Source organism: Chinchilla lanigera, unplaced genomic scaffold (assembly GCF_000276665.1).
Source record: "Chinchilla lanigera isolate Chin_1 unplaced genomic scaffold, ChiLan1.0 scaffold00038, whole genome shotgun sequence".
NCBI classification, from domain to species: Eukaryota; Metazoa; Chordata; class Mammalia; order Rodentia; family Chinchillidae; genus Chinchilla; species Chinchilla lanigera.
The window spans coordinates 1333930-1357800 of NW_004955439.1; the positions used below are offsets into that span (position 1 = coordinate 1333930).

Here is a 23871-nt window from a genome sequence, read left to right on the forward strand (position 1 = left end):
ACTTTATAGGAAGCAAAGATGGAAACTTGTCCATTTTTTATTACCAATACCTAACCTGAATATTGATATATAGTAAATGTACATATAGTATTTTAAGTATGGTCAAATTTTACTTTGGGAAATTCTTAGCATTTTGATAATACCAGGTAATGAGCCTATTTTCTCAGTAGGTGGCATTGTCTCCTCTGAACTAGTGTTAGCTCAGTTACTTTTCATATTGTCTTAGGCAAAACAAATCTTTATTGAGCACTTGTTGTATACCAAGACCTCGGTTATGAAACCCAGGAATCAGACTCAGCAAACTATCTTCTTTCTAACCCTTTGCGCTAAGTAATTGACTAAACCTCTAGAAGAATTTTAGCCAAAATTAAAAGGTAATTTCTGCCACTGGCATGATTTTATTAATAGAATTTGTGTTGTCTAACGGCCACCTACATTGTCACTGTAGCTTCTTTTCCTACTCTGTGGCACATTTGACCAGAGTTCAGGGTAACCTTAATATGCCTATAAAGTTTATTATATAATTTTCTCATTGACTGTGGTATTTATAACGTCCTATGCTTAAGATAGTATCTCTCATATATTACCAATACATAATGAATGTTTGCACCACAGACCATGAAACTGCAGCACAGGGAAAATGAAGTAATTCGCCTAAGGTGACACAGTTGATAGTAAAGCTATTTGATTCCAGGCTGATTTTAAAACCCATGCTCTTAATGTATAAAGCTGTTTGCCACAACTGTTTAGTCTGCATTACATATATCATGAAGTAAATTAAGACAGTAGCTAAAGGGCTGCATATATATATATATATATATATATATATATATATATGGCTTAGTGGTGGAGTGCGTCCTTATCATGCACAAGATCCTGGGCTCGATCACCAGCACCAAAAAAGACAAAAATAAATAAATAAATAAAATTTAGGCAGCTAAACATTCTAATAGTGAATTGTGTTATTTTCAGTCTCATACTTAGGAAAATCTCTTAAGACTAAAAGAAGTTCGTTTATTTTGTAAAATTTTGGGACAAACATTATCAGGGTATACTAAGTCATCATATTCTCAATATAGTGCAAAATAAGAATTTTCTTTAGTACATAGCATCAACTTTTAATGCAGCTTCTTTTATAATATTTTTTTGCATTATAACTAACCAAATTAAATTTAACATCCATAGTTTTATGTATAAGTTAATCTTGTAATGCTGATGATGAATCATTAAAAAGCAAACTCATATTGTAATTCTCATAAGTATGCCTTAACAAATATAGCTGATTGTGGTGCAAACTTTTGCATATTGATTTTTATCCACTAGGAGAAATTAAGAGTTGCCACAATTTAAGATATGCTAAAACTACTTTGTACTCGTAGCCTGAAGTTTCTATTTTAATATCCTTCACATAATAGATACTCTGGTTTGAAAGTTCATACCATTCAAGAGCTAAAGATATATGCAAAATGTAGTCAATATAATGGCATGAAGCATAAGCCAGAGCCCTGAATTCCATCCAGGCCTTTCTGTTTAATGCTTATATTGATGTTTCAGAAAAGAAGAGTGGTGTGATGTAAAGTAGACAATAGTGTAGTAAGAAAGACTGAAGTAGAAGTTACAGCACTACTAAATAGTATTGCACTGTGTTTGACCCTGGTCAAATAATTCAACTTTTCTGCATCTGCTTTTCTAGCTCTAAAAACAACAGCAGCAAAATCTACTCTATCTCAGTGTTTTTAAAAAATACAATGAAACTATAACGCTATGCATGAAGCTTGGGTATTTTTAGTTCATAAACCAGGCTAAAGTGGGGAAATCTAGCTATTTTTCTGTAGCAATATACATGTCACACAATTACAGCTGAAAAGCATAATGTGAGATGATTGATAATGGAATAGGAAACCAACAAGAGAAGAGTAGTATTACTGCAGGGGATCTGCAGATAGTTACTATGTTTTGATGTCTAAGTAATGGATTTACCAAATGATGGTAAATGCTCTCCCACTCAGATCACTAGGAGACTTGAAGCTGCTACACATTCTTCAATAGCTTTTTGAAAGGTTTTTAGTAATATTTCTATGTTCTACCTGATACATAAATTACTCAAAGAGGGGCTGAGGGTGTAGTAGAATGGCAGAGTCCTTGCCTAGCATACATGAGCTAATGTGTTCAATTCCCAACACCATACAAGTAAAAATTAATGCATCAAGGAAATAACACAGTTACTAATAAGCCAAAAAAACATATCTAGGCTCCAGAATTAAGTGTTATATAGTAGAACTTTTTGGATATATTGTCCCAGTATTTTAAGATTAATGGAAGCAGGGATAATTCATGCCAGGTAAAATACAATAAAAATCATACATTCTGGAATATTCTTTGTAAGGGAAAATGTCAGATGAAGAGGAACAGGATGCTGCAGGGAAAGTAGAAAAACAGAACTACGAGTTTACAGTAATCTTACCCTACTTTGAAATGTGATATTGTATGTGAAAGAATTAGTCCAGTAAAGTGACCATGTATAGAAACAGAACAATATGTAGTAATAGATCTTGAAGAAAGGAATTAAATGTTGAATCAAAGGAAAATCTTACTGTCAGTATAAGAGAAAAAATACGTTGTGATTTTAGTTGGCACTGTACTAAAACTGTCAGTAACATAAGTACACGTAAATTTCAGTGATAGCAAACCTTGTGTCTGCTTCAAATGCAAAGAGTGGTGGATTAATATATCTTATTTCCTCCTATCTTCCTTCTTGAAAGATAAACATCTCCTGAGAAAATGACATTATTTTTTTGCAACTGCCTAAGGCCATAAAATACACAAAAGCACTGAGTTCATTATATAAATCAGAGGGTGAGCTATGCACACATTTTAGGAGTATTTTTAATTGTGTAAAATTTAGATTTCCAAATAATAGTCTATTTGAGGTAAGTTTAGAAGCATTTTGGTGGATATAGCATTCTTTAAAAACAGCTGTAGGTGCCACCCATGTGCTCTTCCCCCACCTGTCCTTTCCTCTGCCATCCCACTTAGTCCTTTACAGAATTTATCCACCCCCAAAATGTTGAAATCCCAAGGAGTCAGTGTCTTTGTATTCCCAGAGCCTACTCTTATGCATGTACCTGTTAGTGACCGCTCAAAAAGTGATGAAAAGTTGAGGATAATACTGTTAAAACTGATTTAAACTCACCAGGTTAGGTCAGAGCTAAGTTTTAAACGTACTAATTGGCATAGAGAGGAAAACATGGTGAGCCATGGTATAAAAGTGTTTTAGAAATATATGAAATGTTGAAAGCATAGAGTTTGAAGGAATATCAGAAGTCATCTATTAAACCTATTTCACAATAGGAAAGTTTGTATCTTACACAGATAGATCGATGTATAAATTTGTGGAGGGTGAGGGAGGAAGAGCAGCTTCTGTTTTGAAACTAGGTTTTTGTGAGCTTTTCTGCAGAATTTTTATGGCTGTCTGCATAGAACTAAAGGTTCTAAAGATACATTAGGGTGTTTATTTGGGCCCTTGAAATAGGATCAGATGACTTTTTATCAAAAATTCCTTTCAGACAACAGCAATAATCATGTATGATTATTTCCATTAAATTTTTGTTATCTGCATTCATTTAAGCTATGTTAATCCTTTATGGTGGACATCTTAATATGTACCTGGAAAAATTGTAAAAACATAACATGTAGGCAGTGCCTTTTCTTATTTCTTACCAGTTTAAAAAAAATTAAGAAAAAATACATGTTTAGCATATTGTAATATTTAGGAAATACAGTTTAACAAAAACAATAAGCTGAAAAATATTAAAATTGTACAAACCTTTTATTTGTAGCTGTGTGTATGCTTCTAGCCCATTTTTCTGCATGCTTAAAGTGAAATCATGATTGGTAAGTTCAAAGTGTATGTCTACTTTAGATATGCTGAGCAATTCCTTCGTTACGGTTGCCATTTCTTTCCTTTTACCTGAGAGATTATTACTGATCTGAGTTCCTCTATCTCCTCCTGGCGTTGTTTCTTTACTTCAGTTGCTATCATTTCAGAAATTTCGGGTGTGTGACTTCCAATTTCTTCTATGTCAGTGTCTCCTGGACTTGTTCTGAGTGGGCTAGAAGTCTGAGTACATTTTGCTCTTTCATCTTGACATTTTCTGTTTCAAAATATTTTTGTTTTCTATGATAATCCTTGTGAGTTTTAGTAGTAGGTAGCTATATCATTAATCAAGGCCTCTTTAGGAAAAGTCTGTTCTTCAGAGATATGTTCTGTGTGTAGGAGATTCTTGGTTTGTATCTATTTCAAGATCTACTTTCCCAATTAATTGAGAGTAAAATGTTGGTTTCTGCTTGGCTCTTTCCCTAGTCTTTTGTTGTAGGGTCTGGTGAGGTTATCACCCCAGAGTTTCCCAATATTGTTACACAAGGGAGACCAACTGATTACAACAGATGTGACATACTAGCTACAGTAGTACAATTAACAATAATGATAGCATCAAGCACAATTTAGAAATTAACAAACTGGTAGGCCCCCAGAGGGAAGGCCCCCAGCGCACGGGGAGCCACGGGCGGGGAGCACCGGTCTTTCGACCAGCGGCTCACTCCCTGCGTCGTAGGCCCCCGGAAGGAGGGCTTCCAGCGCACAGGGAGCCACGTGTGGGGAGCACCAGTCTTCCGGCTGGCTAGCTTCCTGCCTCGTAGGCCCCTGGAGGAAGGGCCCCCAGTGCATGGGGAGCCACGCGGCGGTGAGCGCTGTTGTGCGCTGGCCCTTAGGCTGGCCGCCGCCGCTCAATTGAGATCTATCATGACACAGAGAAACAATGACACAATTGGCCCACCATGTACCAACTACAGATGCCCACCCACGGACGTGTGTGAATCATTCAAACTTTGAACAACCCCTGGGAATACATGCCATACAATGAGCCACTCTTGCTCCTGCCATTGAGAACCAGAAAGGTCCAGAGCCAGCAGAGGAGCAGCTGCTGAACAAGGACTCAGAGAATATGAGAATGCAGACTAAGCCCATGGAGTCAGCGGTCCTATTGACTGGGGTCATGAGAGCCGCTCGGAAGCTGTAAACCAGGAGGACTTTGCACAATACATGTGGAGACTCCCTGGAAGCCATTCTTCCCCTGACAGTACAGGCTGTGGTGGAGCTCTGGAGAAGTCTGCAGCAGGATTCCTTCTGCCTGTGCTGACAGTTGGGGAGAGGACACTAATTGGTTGTGGGGTCCCAATGCGATGGGAGGCTAGAGAGAAAACGCTACAAAAAATGGCTTTCCCTCCAGACAGCTCACTTGATTTTTGACAACCCTTAGACTGTAACTACTTGTTAGATCCTTCTTGCGTATCTCTGTCTTCCTGAGAAACCACTTTTAAGATACCACCATGGGGGCTGGGGATTTAGCTCAGCGGCAAAAGCGCCTGCCTGGCAAGCGCAAGGTCGTGAGTTCGGTTCCTGGTACCGGAGAAAAACCAAAAAAAAAAGATACTACCATGTATTACAGCAGTCATTGGTACTTTTCTACTAATCTATCCATAACTTTGTAATGTTTGTATTGTTCGTATCCTATTTCATAAAGGGATCCATGTTTATTATTATGTGTTTCCTACAACAACCATTGAGAATTATTGAATGATTATTCAGTAGGTCACTCATGTATAGTTCTATTTATATTCTTTAGAAGCCACTTTGAAGATACCTAAGTATAGTACAACAACTATTGATAATCTTCTACCTCTTTTGTCTGTAACTCACTATCATTTGCCTATTTGTTTTCCTGAGAAACTATCTTGTAGATAACAATATGTAAAACAGTAACCATTGATAATTTCCTACCACTTTGTCTGTAATTTGGTAAGCCCCCCCCATTACTATGTTATCCTTCTTTTACTCTTTAAAATAAAAAAAAAATTAATAAAAAAGAAAAAAGAAATTAACAAACTGTGGTAACTATTGGATTTCTACTTTAGACCATAGGAGCAAGTTCATTGAAAGGAACAGTTAGTGCTTATACTGTTTGATCAGTTTTACATACCTATATCTGGTATTCTGAACAGCTACTTTGAAGATAATATGCAATATAATAACCATTGTTAATTTCCTATCATCTTGTTTTGAATTTTTTTTATCTTTTTTTATTCTCTTTTAAAAAAAAAAGAACACAGAATTTGTGAATGACAAATATCACATGATATTAAAAGAAACTAGTCTGTCTTACATTTAAAAAATTTTTATATATACTTTAGACTCCTGGTTGATAAGTTTAATAAGGTACAGTGGGTCAGTTTAACAGGTCAAAACAAATCACTTTCTAGTTTGTAGTTTTTCATTAGTTTGTGTACCTTTAAATCACACCCTGACTCTCTGTCCCTCTCAACAACCACTACGAATTATTTTGCATATTCCAGAATTATGTATGAACAAAGCAGTATGTGCCATGTACTGTTTTGCTCTGGTTTCTTTCATTCATAATTACTTTAAGAATCATCTGTGTTACAGTGTTTATCAGTATAGTATTTACTGGTGACTGTAGTTTCAGCATGTGGATACACCAGTTTGTTCGTTGTTGATTTCTTCTGTTGATAGACATTTAGCTTGTATCCAGTTTTTAGTTACTGCCAATAAAACCGTTCTAAGAATCCATGTACAAGTCTTTGTTTAGGCAGAAGCTTTCACTTCCTTTAGATAAATTCGTAAGAATAGAAGGGCAAGATCATATTGCAGATGTAACTTCTTAAGAAGCTGCAGAAGTGTCCTCTAAAGTAGTCATGCTATTACATTCCCACCAGTAATGTAGGAAGGTGCCAGTATCTCCATAGTCTAGCCAATGTGAAATGGCCAGTGTTTTGAATTTTAGCCATTCTAGTAGATATGCAGTGCTACTTCAATGTGGTTTTAATTTACTTGTCCCTAGTGACTAATGATGTTGCTTACCTTTTTTGCATGCTTATCATCCTGATAGCATAATCAGGGTAGTGTCTGTCCAAATCTTTTGCCCAATTTTAAGTTGGCTTATTTGTTCTTCTAATTTTTGTTTTGTTTCATTTTTTATTTTTTTTATTTTTTGAGATGGTCTCACTATGCAGTTCAGGCTGACCTTGAGTTCACTTTGTAGGCCAGACTGGCCTTGAACTTGCAAGGATCCTCCTGCCTCAGCCTCCTGAGTGCTGGGATTACAGGTGTGTGCCACCACACCAGATGAATTTTATACTTACAGCCTGAGAGTTCTATATACTAGTTTTGTATCTGATGTATGGTGTGTTAGCCATTTCCCCCCAATCTTTGGCCTGTCTTCTAATTGTCCTGATAGTTTAAAAAACAAACATTCGGAATTTTGAAGTCTATATTATCAGTTTGTTCATTCATGGATTTTAGTGTTTAATATAAAAAATCCTTGCTTAATCCAGGCTCATGAAATGTTTTTGTGCATTTAGTTCTAGGTGTTTTAGTTTTAGGTTTTACATGCTTCATTTTGAGTTATTTTTGAGTTAGTTTTTTGTACATGGTATGAAGTTAGATCAAATTCACTTTTTTACGAATGAAAATCCAGCTCCTCCCATACAATTTATTGAAAAATCTGACTTTCTTCACTGAGTTGCCTTTACACCTTGCGTATACATGCTGTGTTCTCTGTTCTGTTACATAGATCTCTTTGTTTACCTTTATGCCAGTAGCATTACTTAAGTTTTGTATATTGACCTCATATCCTACCACTTAGCTAGAGTCAATTTTTAATTCTAGCAGCTTGTATTTTAAATCCCATTCACAGTTTTTACCCAGGTGTGGGCTCAGAACCTGGAAGTGAGTACCTCCTTAGATTGTGTTCCCTATATTCCTCTCTTTTCTCAACCCAGCCTTAGTATGACATTGACATTAGCATTTCTTACAAAGAAAGGGGTTTGTTTTTAAGGCGGTAGTACCAGGAAGCAAACTCAGGGCCTCAAGCTTGCCAGGAAGGTAGTGTGCTGCTGATCTATATCCCCAGCTCCCTAGAAATTTTTTTTTTTTCTTTTATACTTTGTGTACATTTTTTGGTAGTTGCAAGCAGAAGAGAAAATCTAATTCTTTTTACTTCATTTTGGTCAGAAATAGAATAATTCTGTTGCCTGTTATTTGCTTTTTAATTTGTATTGTGGTAGTGTTTGTTCATTTTAATGAAGATTCTAAAGTTCTTATAGCAAAGTCTGTCCTATTTGTCCAAAGAGTGTTGACAGTTCTTAATCTTTTCTGACTCATGTAATTCTTTGATGGATAATCTGATCAAAGTAATGAATCTCCTTTTCAGAAACATTTACACACAGACACACATTTCTGCCTGTAATTTCCGTAGAATCTCGGAAGGCTCATCATTGATTCAATGTTTTGATTCCATATTTTGAGATTTCTTCCTTTTAGGTCATGTTTAGAAAGGCCTGCCATTTCAAGATTATATAATTAAAGAAAACCTTCCCCCCCCCTCCTTCCTTCCTTCCTTCCTTCCTTCCTTTCTTCCTTCCTTCCTTCCTTCTTTTATTTTTTCCTCCCTGCATACTTCTTCCCTCTCTTCCTCTCTTCTTTTCACAATATCAAGGATTGCACTGAGCTACATCTCCAGCATTTTTTTTAAAAGACATAATCTTGCTAAGTGCTAATAGGAAAATGCATTTTAAGTTATTCTACTTTATTAGATGAGATATTGTAAAGCATTGTAGGATGGTAATTATATCATTGTAGAAATATGATAAATATATTTAAATTGGAAAATGTTGAAGTATAATTACATTATGCTATTTTATGTAAAATATATGTATGTATAAAGAGTAGAAGAGACAAGGAAATGTAACAGCAGTTTTAGGGAGATGGTTTTGTGAATAATTATTTTTAATGTTTTATCATTTCTCTTAATTCTGTTAGGCCTTGAATTTTTATTATGTTTTCTCTATACAGATATGTAAACCTAGACTCCTGTTTAAATCTGTATGACTAAAATATAATACTGCCTGACACGAAATTGTGAAATTATTATATTTCTTTCCTTTTGGTTTTATAGAAAAATAACAATTTCACATTTTGCCAGTCCTGTTGTCTTCTTCTAAACCAATATTTAAATTATACATTTTTCTGATCATTTGTTGAATGCTGCAGTTTCATGGCGTACTTATTTTATTATGCTTTTGCTATGATAATTTGAACCAATTTTGGATTTATTTTTTCAGTAGCCAAGCAGGAGGCTGAGATGTCCAGATGCTATAATGCAACATTGCCATCACCTGGAAGTCACCAGAGTCAAGACGCTCTACATTGCTATCCTCAACTGCCTCACCAAGGCTCTTTCCAGACTGGTGAATTTGTGCGCACTGAAAATGCTTCAACAAAGATGCAGATAGTGAAACAGAGACTTGAAACTGTCACAGTATGTTTAATTATTTCATGCAGTTGGCATTTTAAAATCATTTCTTTCATGTTTTACATGGCCATGCGAGTAAATTTTAATTTAATGAAGTAAGTTAATTTCTCAAAACTAGGTTTTCTTATACTTTCGTAGTTTCTTTCAGGTACTTGTTCTGCAATCATAAATTGCTGTAGGCAGACTAAATCTAGGATGATGTATCATGCTGTCCTGGTATGATATGTCTGTAAAGTACCAGAGAGGGCTCTGAGTCAGAAGACCACACCTAGGGCCTGATGCATAAGTATAATTCCATCTTCTAGGAAAGGAAGAAAAACTGGCCATCTCAGCCCTGCTGTGTAGCATTTGAGTGCAGGATGGTACTTTACAAGTTAAGGGTCATCCATAGGACCAATTTTGGAAGGACGGATGATATGCAAACAAGTAGTTTCTTCCCAGACGTTCAAAGTCCCGTAAAATCTTGCCTAAAACTTCACATTTCTTCGGTGGTCCTCACACTTCATTGTGCATCGGAATAGCCAGGCAGGCTTGTTGATGATGCTCAGGTTGCCAGGCTCCATCCCTAGGGTTTGTGGCTCAGTAGGCCTGGGTGACCCTGTGATTTTTTTGTTTCTGTCAAGTTGGTCAGAGGACCATATGTTGAGAACAACTAGTCTAGTGCCCAGTCCCTACATAGTGCCTAGAACTTAATAAATAGGTGTTTCAGGGCCTTATCTAAATTGCAAGCTCCTTGAAGGCAGTTCTGATATTCTTTGTGTCTGGTCTGCATAGCTGATTTTCATTAACTTAACAATTAGATGTATATAATGACTCAGGAAAAACTGAATTCCTAAACTTCCCTTCACACAGTGTTCCTTATTTTGGCCATTCATTTCTGGGTCTTCATTTCAGGGAGATAAGTCTGCCCTTCACTTTTCATTTCCCAAAGCCTTCCTGTTGTTCACATTTTCCTAACTCATAGTCTTCCTCCTCGATTTTTATTCTCTAATTTGCATTGTCTTACGTGCCACCATACAGCCATGTATCTGACTACCTACTTTCAACCTCTCCTTATGGCGAGGACCACCCTAGCTCCCTACACCTGTGCAGAACTTTTGTAGAATGTGCTGACCGAGGATAACTTGGCTTTGAAGGTTGGAATTTACCAGTTGGAATAAAGAAAACTTAGTTACCTCAAATATTTATTAATTACCTGCTACATTTAAGAAACTGCAGGGAACACTAAAATGTTAAACACTTGGCTTGAATTTGCATCGCCTTCTAGCTGGTAACAAATACTCAACTATGATTTAAGGCAGGATCTTCTTTTTTTGTTTGTTTGTTTTGTTTTGTTTTGTTTTTTTTGTTTTTCTCTGGTTCCGGGAACCGAACTCACGACCTTGCGCTTGCCAGGCAGGCGCTTTGCCACTGAGCTAAATCCCCAGCCCCAAAGGCAGGATCTTCTAATAATCCACTTATATAATGCTCACATGGCCTTCTTTAATGTAGCAGCCTTATAAGATAGCCATGACTGATTATTACTCTTGTGTTGTAGACAAAGAAACTATCTCTGTTCAAAAAACAGATGAAAGTTTTGTGGGTTTTATAATGAAATACTATGTGTATAATCTCCCATGTTGTTTTTGAAACATTTATAAGTTTATGAAAAAGCAGGAACTAATTTTTTCATTGTGTAATTGTTGAGCCTTTACCATTGCTAAATGTGTGAAACTTAATATATAAGCTAGTGAAAGAGACCAAGAAATCAGTAGCATAAAAACAAGATAAAGTATTACCCAAATTAACATCATTTAATGAAAAAGAATAGTCAGCAATGCTGAGTGTCTCTGGAGTAAATTACATTGACAACCCAAAAATGTAAACATACAAGACTCTGCTTCAGTTGAGTAGACTACATAACAGGAATGCCTGAGTCTACCAGAAATAAGCTTAAGCACTGCACATAAACCACTGGACAGTTAAAGGTTGAAAAAATAAACCACACTTAAGTAAGAATGCCATTAAAAAGATTTGCATTAAAAAGCATATTTTAAATGATTTATGGTAGGGAACAATATTTTAGATTTTGTCCTCAAAAAAATATTTATTTCCAGGGCAGCTACATTGTATATATGTTTTGCAAGCATTTGGGTTGACAGGATTCCCACATTTTGTCACAATAACTTATCTCTTGTTTCTTATATTTCAGTAGTTTCTAAATTGCTTTTTTTTAATCTAGATTATGCCTCACTTTATTGAATAATGTATTGCTAAAGGTAATTATTTCTTATGAACAGGAATGTTTTCTAATGAGTTATAGTTCAGTTTTAGGATGTGATTATGTTTGTGTGTGTGAGTTGCAGAATAAACTCATTTCTGCAAATACTTTTTTTTTTGTCATTTTTGAGATAGGGTCTTATATGCAGTTCAGACTAGCCTTGAGCTCACTTTGTAGCCCAGGATGGTCTCAAACTCGCAGTGATCCTCCCGCCTCAGCCTCCCCCATGTGGTGGAATTACAGGCATGCATCACCACACCTGGCTTCTGCAGATATTCAATAGATGTTTACTCATAAGTAAGTAAATGATATAAAAATAGACAAATCTCTGTTTTAGGAAGAATTACCGTTTAGTTACTATATAAATCATGTAAAGCTTTCATAGTTAGCAGATTTAACTGTATGCTGCTGCCATAACAATATTTGAAAATATTCTGCAACCTAAGTAATGTCCAGGTCCAGAAATTTGCTCTTATTAGTGCATCCATAATTGCTCTTAATCTATCCAGATTGCTTAGAATACTCTGTAAAGAGTAATCATTTCTACAAAAAGCTGATTTATATAAACTAGGTATTTTAGGTTTGTTTTTTTGTTTTTGTTTTTTTAGTACCAGGAATCGAACTCAGGGCCTCGTGCTCGCCAGGCAGGCAGTATGCTGCTGAGCTATCTTCTTGGCATATATATAAACTAGGATCCTTGAAAAAATCTTACAAAAACTTCTTTTGTGTGTGTGTTTAATTTTTTTATTTTATTTATTAGTACAGTTTAGATATACATAATGATCACATTCATTATACAGAATTTATTTGTACATATGTCTTGATTCCTCTTCTTTTTCCCATTCCAGTCCTGTCCTTTCAAACCTCCTTTCCCTCCATGTTCACAAAGCTGTTTTTATTTTATTCTTCTTCTCTCATTTTTTCTTTCCTTTCTTTCCTTTGCCTCTCCCCTCTTCTTAGTTCCCTCTTTTTTTTGTACAGTTTCTTCCTATTTTATAATATCTATTGTGCATTTTGGTTTATTTCTAATTTCAGTTTCTCATACCAGAGAGATAATGTGATTTTTACATATATGTATCTTATTTCTCTTATGATTGTTGTCTCAAGGTCCATCCATTTATTTACAAATGTCACAATTTTGTTCTTTATGGCTGAGTAATACTCCAGTGTGTATGTGTGTGTGTGTGTGTGTGTCCTTTTTTTATCCATTCATCAGTTGATGGGTGTTTGGATTGCTTCCAAGACTTGGCTATCAGAAACTGCTGCTATAAATGTGGGTGCAAATATATCTCTGTGATGTGATGCTTTTAATTCTTCTGGGATATCCAGAAGGAGACTAGCTGGGTCAAATGGGATCTCTAGTCCTGGTCTTTTGAGCAATCTCCAAACTGATTTCCACAGTGGTTGTACCAACCTACCCTCCCACCAACAGTGGAGAAGTGTTCGTTTTTGTCACGGCCCCACCAGCATCTATTATTAGCTGCTTTCTTGATAAATAGGTATTCTCTGTGGTGTGAGATGGAATCTCAGTGTGGTTTGAATTTGCATTTCTCGAATGACTAATAATGTTGAGCATTTTATCATATACTTAGTTGCTGTTTGTACTTCTTCTGAGAAGTGTTTATTTATCTCATATGCCCATTTTTTAGTTGGGTCTTTGAGTTTAGAGGGTCTTGTTTTTTTTCAGTTCTTTATATGTTCTAGATACTAATCCTTCATCTGAAGAACAGTTGACAGAAACTTTTTCCTTGTCTTTTCACTTTGTTGATGATTCCTTTTGCTGTGCAAAAGCTTTTTAATAAGATAGAATCTCAGGCCAGGGATGTAGCTTAGCAGCACAGCACCTACCTGGCAAGTGCGAGGCCCTGAGTTCAATTTACTGTACCAAAAAAAAGAAAAAAAAAAAAACGAAATCCCAATTTTGATACTGTGCAATGGAGGTTTTGTTCATAAAGTGTTTGCCTCCTCCTGTGTCATTCAGAGTCCTATCTGTTCTATCTTCCAGCAGATTTAGTGTTTCTGTTTTAATATTATACCTCACTTGAAATTATACTACAGAGCTAGTATGATAAAAACAGCATGGTACTGGCAAAAAAAAACCAAAACAAAACAAAACAGACCTGAGGATCAGTGAAACAGGTTAGAAGATACAGAAACAACTCCAAACACACTCAGCTGCCTGATTTTTGACAGGGGCCAAACAAGTTCACTGTAAGAAAGATAGCCTCTTTAATAATGGTTCTGGAAAAATTGGCTTGCCACACGCCAAAGGCTAAAACTAGACCCATGTCTGTCACCATGCACTAAACTAAAATCAAAGTGGATAAAAGATCTAAATATTAAAATAAAAAGGCTTCTTGAGTGTTTCCAGCTGCTGAGATACTCGACTGCTTTTCTATTCTAAAATTAACTTGAACCCAGGTTTGTGATCACTGAGGTGCTCGTTAAGTAGTCATAGTTATGGGGATTGGATGAGTTTTGAAAATGTTTTATGCCAATTTTGAGGAAGATTGAATCTTCTCCGCTACATAGGAGATTTCACCTTATACTAATTAAAGGTAACATCTGTTTCATTATTAGCAATAACTGACATGTATTTCAGGCACTGTTCTGGGTGCTTTACATTTTTATTATATCTGCAGAACAGTAGAGGGACTAGTGTTGTCCCTACTTGCCAGAAGAACAACTCGTGGGCTGCAGAGATCAAGCAGCATTACCAAGGTCGCTCAGGTAGTAAGCTTTGATGGTGGGATTCAGGCCAGGTATTTGGATTCTCAGCCCACACTCTTTTTTACTGTTTCCTGCTAGTAATTATCTTCCAGTATCCTTTAGATTTGTCCCTCAGAGAAGTATCTATCTGTTAGATGTTTCTAGATTTTAAAAATTGATGTGCTTTTTCAATATTCTTTTTTGCTAAACTCCATGTTATTTACTGCCCGTTTTCTCTAGTTCTGTACTATGCTAATAGTGTATGCTGGTTAGCCCTGACTGGACTTGAATATTTTGGTGTCTCCTTAGCAAATTTATAAATTGTCCATTACACATTGGCTTATAATGGTTTGTGTTTCAAAAATGATCTTTTCTTGGCCTCATCTCATGAATCATAGAGATATTCCTTTCTTAGCTTTTAAAAATACTAGTCATATCCTTTACCATTGTGTGGTGTTTATAGTATTTCATCTGAGAAAATGATTAATATGGAAATTGAATTTGGAGTAATGATGTTATTTATAAAGATAATTATGTAATACATTTAATTTAGAGTGTACCTTTGAGACTTGTTAGTGTTCTAGTGCAGAATTTTGGTATTTATGCCAGTTTACTGAAGAGACAAATTTTTCTTGAGAGAGGTGCATGGATGTCAGGAGTCTGTTGATCAGTGCCTTTGGCAAGTCAGATTTACTATGGGTATGTCATTAAGTCTCTTTTTTTAATATATACTCTTTTCTCCCTACTGGAAATAATGCAGAGTAGCAACTGTAGGCTCACTAAAAAAAAAAAAAAAAAAAAGAAGAACTTCCAAGTTCTGATTTTGGTTATTAGAAGAGTAACATCTGAATTTGTCAGTGTGTTATTTGAATGAAATTATGCATACTTCTTGTTTGTACGGTATTTCTTTTAGGAGATGATACGATCCCGTGCTGCGAAAATGAGTAGTTTCTGTTACCAGGAAGATAACTTTAAAGCTCTCATTTTCATTATGGTTCACCAAAAAATTGAAATGCACCATTACAGAATTTATAACTTTGCAATTTTTTTGGTTTTTTTTTTTTCTGGTACTGGGAATTGAACTCACAACCTCGCTCTTGCCAGGCAGGTGCTGTGCCGCTGAGCTAAATCCCCAGCCCAACTTTGCAAATTTTTACAAAAGCTAATCTGGTACATACTTTCCTTATTGGAGTTCTAATTTACCAAGGAATTATAATAGTGGAATCTTAGAATTCAGTGAGGGTAAATACTTAGTATGCAGTTTCACAATTTTTAAGAATAATAAGTGATTGAGATGCACTGTACATACTTTCAGTAAAAGACTAGCAAGGTCATTTAATTCACTGAGATAAATTTTACATAATATTTAATATCTAAGAGACACCAGCCAAGTATATGCTGAGTAAATAGCATTAAAATGCACACCAGCAACACATTAAAGACTTATTACAGTGCTCTCAATATTTACTATTCTTTTGTGCTTCTTTTCCCATTTAACTATATAACAATTCTGAGGGACAGATTAGTTTTAGAAAGGAGGAAACTGAGTCTTACTGAGGTTAAGTGATTCTCCCCGTGCCCCACATTTAATCTAAAAAATTTACCACACAAAAATGCTCTCATTTAATAAATAGTTTCAACTAAAATGTATTGGAAAAACACAAAGTAGCTGTCTTCCTTTTACAGATAAGGCTATTTTTTGTGCAACTTTTAACTCAGTTGTTGAGAAAATTAAAGAGTTAGAATGTCATTGTGTTTTCATCCTTACCTCTTCTGTCCACTTTCAAAATTTAGTTGAATACAGACTCATAATTTGTAAGTATAAGTACAGTAAGTGTAGCAAAGTAAAGGGGTGATATTTAAAAGGGAAAAATGTTAGGATGATGTTAGTGTGTTCAGAGACTGCTTCATGTAGTGTCCTCACAGAGAAAAAAGAGTTTTAATCAGTAGAGCTACTGAAATGTGTCAGGCACAGGGAGACAGTGGTCTATTGCTTTTTTCCTCATGGGACACTTTATAGAAGAAACATATCAGAAAGTACTGGCTTCCCCCATCACTGAGCTTTCAGTATCAGTCAGGAGCCATCACTTTTTACCTAATTATCGCAAATCAACAGGATATTGAATATAGACAAGGGGAAGGAAGACGGGGAGAAAATAAGAGAACAAGCTATATTCTGACTTAAGCTGCAGATGTTCAGGAAACTTGTTCCTGATAGCAGTGATGGGTGTGATGATTGTAGCTCCAAGATTGCTAAATCTTCTTAAGTATGCATACTCTATAAAACTGTAGCAAGAAATAGTTTATTCTTCGAAGAGCAGTTCAAAATTATTTTTTAACAAGAATGTGCATACCCTCCTTTTGGAATGCTGCCTGAATATCCAGTGAATAAAGTGTCCTGCACACATAGCCAGTCTTTTGGAGAGTGTCCTTTACCAATCTAGAAACTCCCTGAAGGTGATAGATCATGTCCTTCATCTTTGTGTCCCTAGTGTTTAACAAAGTTAGAGAGAATGCTCTTGGAAAAAGTATTACATATTTGGAAATTATTTAAGATAAGGGAAGATTAACTATATTAATGTCTTCACTTACTTAATACCAGCTTTACTGAGATATAATTTACATATCATAATATTTACCCTTTTAAAGTGCACGGTTCACTGCTTTTTACTATGCTATCCCAACTTGGAATTCAGAGCTTTTTTATCACTCCAGACTGAAACTCCTTCTTTCCTACTAGTCATCCCCAGTTCTTCACATACACATTCCCACCTCACAAAGTCATGACAGCCACTGATGTGTATATATTTACCCATTCTGAACATCTCACATAAATGGAAGCATGTATGTTGTCATTTGTAGCCAGCTTCATTTATTAAAAATGATGTTTTTAAGTTTCCTCCATTTGTAACATGTATCAGTATTACTTCTGATTGCCAAATAAGATTCTGTTGTACAGAAAGGTTACATTTTGTTAATCTGGTGGTTTTTGTTTTGTTTTTGAGACAGGGTCTCGCTTTGTAGTTCAGGCTGGCCTAGAACTCTTGGCAATGTTCCTGTTTCAGCCTTTGGAGAAATATTTTCCTTAAATCTTCTGCTTAATTTTTAATTAGGTTTTTATCTTTTTATATTCACTTTTAGTAGTTCTTAAAATATATTACATGTGTCTTATGATATGCATGATCTGCACGTTTTATCCTTTGTGTGGTATTCTTTGAAATGAAAAAGTTTTAAATTTTATGAAATTTAGGTATATATTTAGGTATATTTTGCTCATCCCTTTGGTAGCATAAGTAAAAAAACATAACTCTGTGTCTTATTTTGGTCTGTGATTATTTTGACTTAATTTTTTTCATTTTTTAAAGATACTGTTTCGCTATATAGTTCAGGCAGGCCTTGAACTTACTATGTAGACCAAGCCTGGCCCCAAACTTGCAGCAATCCTCCTGCCTCAGTCTCCCAAATCCTGGGATTATAGGCGTGCACCACCACACCTGACACCTTGGCTTGATTCTTATATATGATGTGATACGCCAGCCCAGTTTCATTCTGTTGCATGTGGCTATTCAGTTATCCCAGCACCTCTTATGTAAAAGACTCTTCTTTCCCCGTGAATTCTTTTGCCACCCTTGTCACAACTCTTCAGTTTTAACAACAAAATATAGTTATATGTTTTCACATTTATTAGATCCTAGATAATAAATTTTCACCAGGTGCCTGATAAATAAGTTTTTTCTTTCGTAAATCCCAGCCATATTTTTACATTGTTCAAGGTTCACTTATTTTTTCTAAGATTCTTTAAGCAAATATTTATTGCGTGCTTGCCAAGTAATTCTCTAGGTGTCTGTGATAGAACTGTGACCAGGAAGATTTTATTGTAGGGACACAAACAAAGAAATAAATGAGGTAATTTGAGATAATAAGAGATATGGAGAAAACAAAATAGGTCCATAGTATAAGAATAACTGGAAGTACAGGCTACTCTTGGGAGGATGATCATGGAAGAGCCCCTGGAGAGAAACATTTAACAAGAAGTTAGTCCTTTCTTCCAACAGTCCTGATCTAGGAGTAAGACCGACATGCCCAAGGAGCAGCATGCTGATCAGGCAAGGGAAGCAAGCTTTCCTGACAGGGCTGGAGAAGTGATCTGCAGTTACCAGCAGGGCCTTTTAAAGTTTGAAAGGTCTTTGTCAGCATAATAAGGAGTTATGATATTATTTTAATTAGAAAAACAAACAGAAGAAAAGGAGAAAGAAATACAGGAGAATAAGAATCTTTTTAAGCAGAGACCAGTGGTTTGTTGTAACAGTTCAAGAAAGAAGAGATGGTAAGCCTGAACTAAAATGGTAATAATGAAGGTGCAGGCAGTGGTTAGGTTTGGGATATATTTTGAAAAGATTCTTCAGGACTTGGTGATATATTCATTGTGGTGGAAGGAAAGAAAGGAGGACTGACTTCCGTGTTTTTGGTCCCAACAATTGTGAAGATGGTAGTGGTGCTATTTAACTAGACTAGGAATGCTGCAGTAAAGAGAACAAGTTTTGGAAGTGAAATTTTGGATTTGAGCATAGCTCTGAGGTAAACAATTCGATATAAGTCTTCTGCTCAGTAGAGAAGTCAATCCATGAAGTCCTTTATCAAAGGAGTCCAATTGAGAAGAGAGTATAACTAACGACCAGAGCCACTGGCCCAGGAGAGGTATTATCAGGGAAGCCTAGAGAAGAGTTTTTCAGAAAAAGGAGGGAGTGCAAACAGTCACATACTCCTGAGAGAAGAATGAACATGAGGATAGAACTGACCACAGTGTTTGGCAAGATGGTGGCCTTCAGTTACTTTGATGAAGCTGTTTTGTTAAATGGTAGAGACAAAATCATAGAAGAAAGGGGTTGAAGGTGGAACAGAAGCAAATTAAGCCATGGTTGCAGATATATGCCATTCTTTCAGATAGTATGCCATGACTGAAGAGCAGAGAACCCAGCAGTAGCTGGAGGGGAACTTCAAATGCACATTAAAATGTACTTATTTGCTGCCACAGGTTTGGTAATTACTAGAGTCCTTCCAAAAGTGTCTTGGTTACTTTTCTCTCGTTGCTGGGACAAAACATCTGACGCCCAAAATTTAGGAAGGAAAGGTTTATTTAGCTCACAGTTTGTGGAGGTTTCAGTCCATACTTGGCAGGTGACAAGGCAGAGTGGCACACGGCAGAGGGCTACAGCTCATGGTGGCAGAACACAGCAAAAACAACAAAAACGAAAAGGGAGGAATGGCCCCAAGCAGCCTCTTCCTCTCTCTTACATATGCAAACTATCCACCCCAGGGCGGGTGTAGCTCTCACACCCATAATCAGTCAAACTCTAAAAGCCTGCCCCATGACGGCATGAGGCTTTGGGGAGACACCCAGACACAAACCATAACAAAAAGTAAAAGGAGGCATAAGCCTGAGTTCTAATGGAGGGACTGGTCTTAAGAGAAGGGATTTCTTAGCCTTCCTAATAGGCAGTTGGAAATTATAGGCGGATGTACAGATTCAGATTTGCTAATGGGAAGAAGAAAGAGTTCTCATCTGATTGTTTTCAGGTAGTAACTGATATCAGGCTCTTGACCTTCATTGGCCTCAGAATGCCTACATATGAACTTAAAATGTGTAAGTTCCTTTGCTTTTAGTTGAAGCATATTAGAAATGGTATTACTTACGGTCTGTTTGCATTAGGCTTTGTGTGCTTTCTTACAATGTAATTAATCTGTTTTTCCACATTCACAGACAGATTTATTCATGCCTGGTATACTTTACAAATGAGTTCATTCTGCTTTAAATTATAATTAATTTTGCCTGTCTTTCTCTAGCGTTAGATTATCAATCACTTCAAAGGAATTTATCTCTCTTTAAAGTTTATATTGTGTTGTTTCTGCTCCTAATCCTTAGGTAGCTGTCTTTCCACCCACTGTCTCTCTAAGCTTCTTGATGGGAGAGAACTTTGTTTTCTTTTAATTATCACTTACCCTAGATGATTATAAATGCAGCCAAGTTACAGCTTATGGAATTTTAATTAGTATAAGAATTCTATAAAATGTAATGTCTGTTCTATCTTGGAACACATTATTTAATTGCTGAAAACTTTTTTTTAAGATTTAAAAAAGAATTCATAAAAAGTAACTTTTAATCTGTTAGATAATTTTTATCATGAAAAGAATAAATTTGAGTTGAGATTTGAGTTTGATAGTAGTTTTCAGTTATTTGGAAAGGTTTTTTAAAAATATTTTTAAATACAATTATTTCTTACCAGCATACCAAAGCACTGGATAAGAGAAAGTTAAGTTTTATTGTCCTAAAAGCATGTGGAAGATTGGCTTAACTGTAGTTGTAGTCCATGGTACAGTAGTCCGTGTGGAGCGTGGGCAGCAGTCTAGGATGAGCCCAGCTTTCTGGCCTGGGCAACTACGTAGAGAGTTGTAATTTTTTCTGATAATGGAGAGAGGTTGGGTTATCTCTGAACTTAGTGATCAAGAGACTGGGTTTAGATTTAAGAAACAACACTAGTGGCAATAAAGTGTTGGAAACAAATGTTCCTGCCCAGCGTTACCATCTGATGTGGTATGAGGGAAGAGGGGCGTGGTGGATTTAGCAGATGACACTTAGGAGAACTGACTCAATATGGCAGGATAACCAAAACAATATCAAAAACAGAGAGGTGGACAGTATCAGAGGCTTAAATGAATCTGCTGAATTACATCTTTTCCAGTCCAGAATGACATTCACTTCAGAGGTGTCATTGTATCTGGTTGAAAAATAAAAGGTTGAGATATATGGATAGCAATTGTATGCTATTCTTAAAGGGATTTACTGGGTTTTTGAAATTTTTTAATAATAAAGTTATGAAAATATAGGGAGAATTTTTATTTGTTTGCTGTTTATTTTTGTACTAAAGTAGAAGGGCCTTTCCCACTAGCGTGTAGCAAAATAGCCAGTAGAGAATTTGAAAGTAGCATTTGAAAGAACTTTAAGAACATCCTTCCAGGAACCAGTGGAAGTATTAATATTGAACAGAAGCACTTCTTCTGACAGAAGAAAGACAAGGAAAGAAAGAAAGAAAGAAAAAGAAAGAAAAAGAAAGAGAGACAGAGAGATGAGGGTAGTTTATGGAAGAGTCATATCAGTACTCTTCGAACTACCAGACGTTGGTAGCTCTCAGGGGCTCAGAAAATCGTGATTAAATATTACAAAATAAAACTTAGTAGTGACTGCGTTAAGTTGGAGTTGTGGTTCAGTTAAGGTAAGCTGGTGCGGGGTGAGCTTTCCTGGCATTTCACCGCTCACTGTAAGGCTTCTCTTGAGCAGTTCCTTCCTAGCCCCTCCCTTTCCTTCACTCATAAGAGAAAACATCTCAGAGCCTGCAGATAGTATTTGAACTTCTCCTAAGGGTACCATCACCTGGTCACGTTTCAGATTTTACTAACCTAAAAATCATGGCGGTATGAGCTACCCTCAGAACTTATATAATGAGAATGTAAAAGATACTTGACGTAGATAATTTCGATCTCACTTTAGCTCAAACTTTCTGTTTAAAAAAACAAAAACTTTCTGTTTAATTTGCTCTTTAATCCTCAGATTTTTATGATAGATACATGATTTGTAATAAAACATTGCTTGAGTATTTTTAGGTTATTTTTGCTACCAAAACTGTCTTCAAATTAAAATGCTATCTGCATTATTGTTTAAATTTGGTAGAAATAATTGCCAGCATCTGGGGAAAGAAAATGAATTTGTGAACTTTTAGGAATACTAACAGCAGGAGCATCTTTTCGGTTACAATTGAAAATCAAAGGTCACCTAAAGTAATTAGACTTTTAAATATCTACATATAGAAATGTTTTCCCTCTCCCAAACCTTTTAAATTTTAACTAATTACTAAAAGAGAAACTAATTATTAGCAGGCTTAGTTTTTGCATTCAATTTTATGTTAGGGACAGTGAGGTTTCTAACATGAAAATTAAGCCACTCCTAGAGAATTACTGTTTGCATATTTTGCATAAAGCTGCTTATACCCTAGAAGAGTAGGCAAAACAGTTTTGTGATTAACTTGGCAGAAGTTCTAGGTAAATTTTTTTTCCCTATTAATAGTTTCATTGACGTCTTATGCTTTTAGCTTTCTCCAATATGGAGGTACTAAACTGACTTTGGCAGACTGTGGTTTTTGCATGAAGCAAGCCTAAAAGTGGGTTGTGAAAAAAGGGTAGATTGGTATAGAGTAGGCTATCTTAGCCAACCTTTCTGTTGTTGTAAAATTGTTAAGCAATTCTTTTCCACAGCATATATTTCAAAAATAGATATTGCTTCACTCGGTTTAATGGTCATTATTGTTTTTATTACTCTAAATGAAGTGATAAATCTATGTAAGCTAACTTTGAAAATTATTTAAATTCTAATGTGAAATCAGTACTAATAATGATAATTGACAGTTATCTCAAACCTTGGAAATTGAATTGTCTGCTCTGTTAAGTTCCTACTGATTACTTCATGCACATTTGAACAATCTCCAAAGAAAGTTGTCAAGAAAGAGCAGAATTATAAAAATGCTTAAGAAGAACATGTAACTATAATTCTTTTTCCAAACAACATCTTATGTAATAAGACTGGCAAGTCTTTCTATTTGAGTAGAGACATTTAAGTATCTTATTCTAGCTTTGCTGGTATTTTTGTATGTCTTAGTACAGGTACATTCCTGAAAAGATAGACTACAAGAGGCATAGCATGGGGGGCATAGTCCAAAACCATATATAGATACAGATATAGATTCATATCCCCACTGTATACCTGTTCATTTGCACCAGATTTTAAAATGCATTGTCTGACATACAGGAAAAAAAGTTTTCCGGAACACAGAAGTAAAACTGACAATTTAAAAAAAAAAGGGGAATTACTTAAGTGATAAATGTGTCCTTTAGTATCTAGTACTTCCATTTAAAAGCACAGAAGCCTGAAAGATTTATTGTATCATCATCATACATTTGCCTAATTATCTTCTGGATGGTGTTAATAATAATAGCCAATACTTACATAGCACTTATTTGTATGGGACTTAATGTGTTACCTTTGTCTGTGTAGTCTATTTAGTAACTCCTCTCTCTCCCTCTCCCTCTCTCCCTTTCTCCCTTCCCTCTTTTCTTCCCACTTCCCTCAACCCTCCCTTCCCCCTCCCCCCCTCCTCTGTCTCTGTCTCTCTGTCTCTCTCTCTGTCTCCCTTTCCCTCTTCCTCTGCCCCTCCCAGTGCTGGGGACCAAATCCAGCAGGTGAGGGCACTAACACTGAACCATACCCGTAGCCCTGTTTAGTCTGTTTCTTATTTAATACGTTATTTAGTGCGTGAAAGTGAAATTGTAAATAGCACTTGATAATACTAGTTCATTTTTATTTGCACATTCTCTGTGTAGCATAGATATTATTGTTATTATCTCCATTTAAAGATGGGTAGTAAATCTCAAAGGCACTGATTTTGTTATAGTAGTAGTATATTA

General features: G+C 35.9%; 1 protein-coding gene across 2 annotated transcripts in view; it reads left to right on the plus strand.

The window, feature by feature from the left end:
• The window catches only part of Ahi1 (Abelson helper integration site 1), a 183112-nt gene that overhangs the window by 56745 nt on the left and 102496 nt on the right, over positions 1-23871 (plus strand). For both annotated transcript variants that reach the window (XM_005390486.2, XM_013517380.1), the window contains exon 18: positions 9199-9395. In XM_005390486.2, the coding sequence (XP_005390543.1) occupies positions 9199-9395 (197 nt within the window). The remainder of the gene's footprint in view (positions 1-9198; positions 9396-23871) is intronic.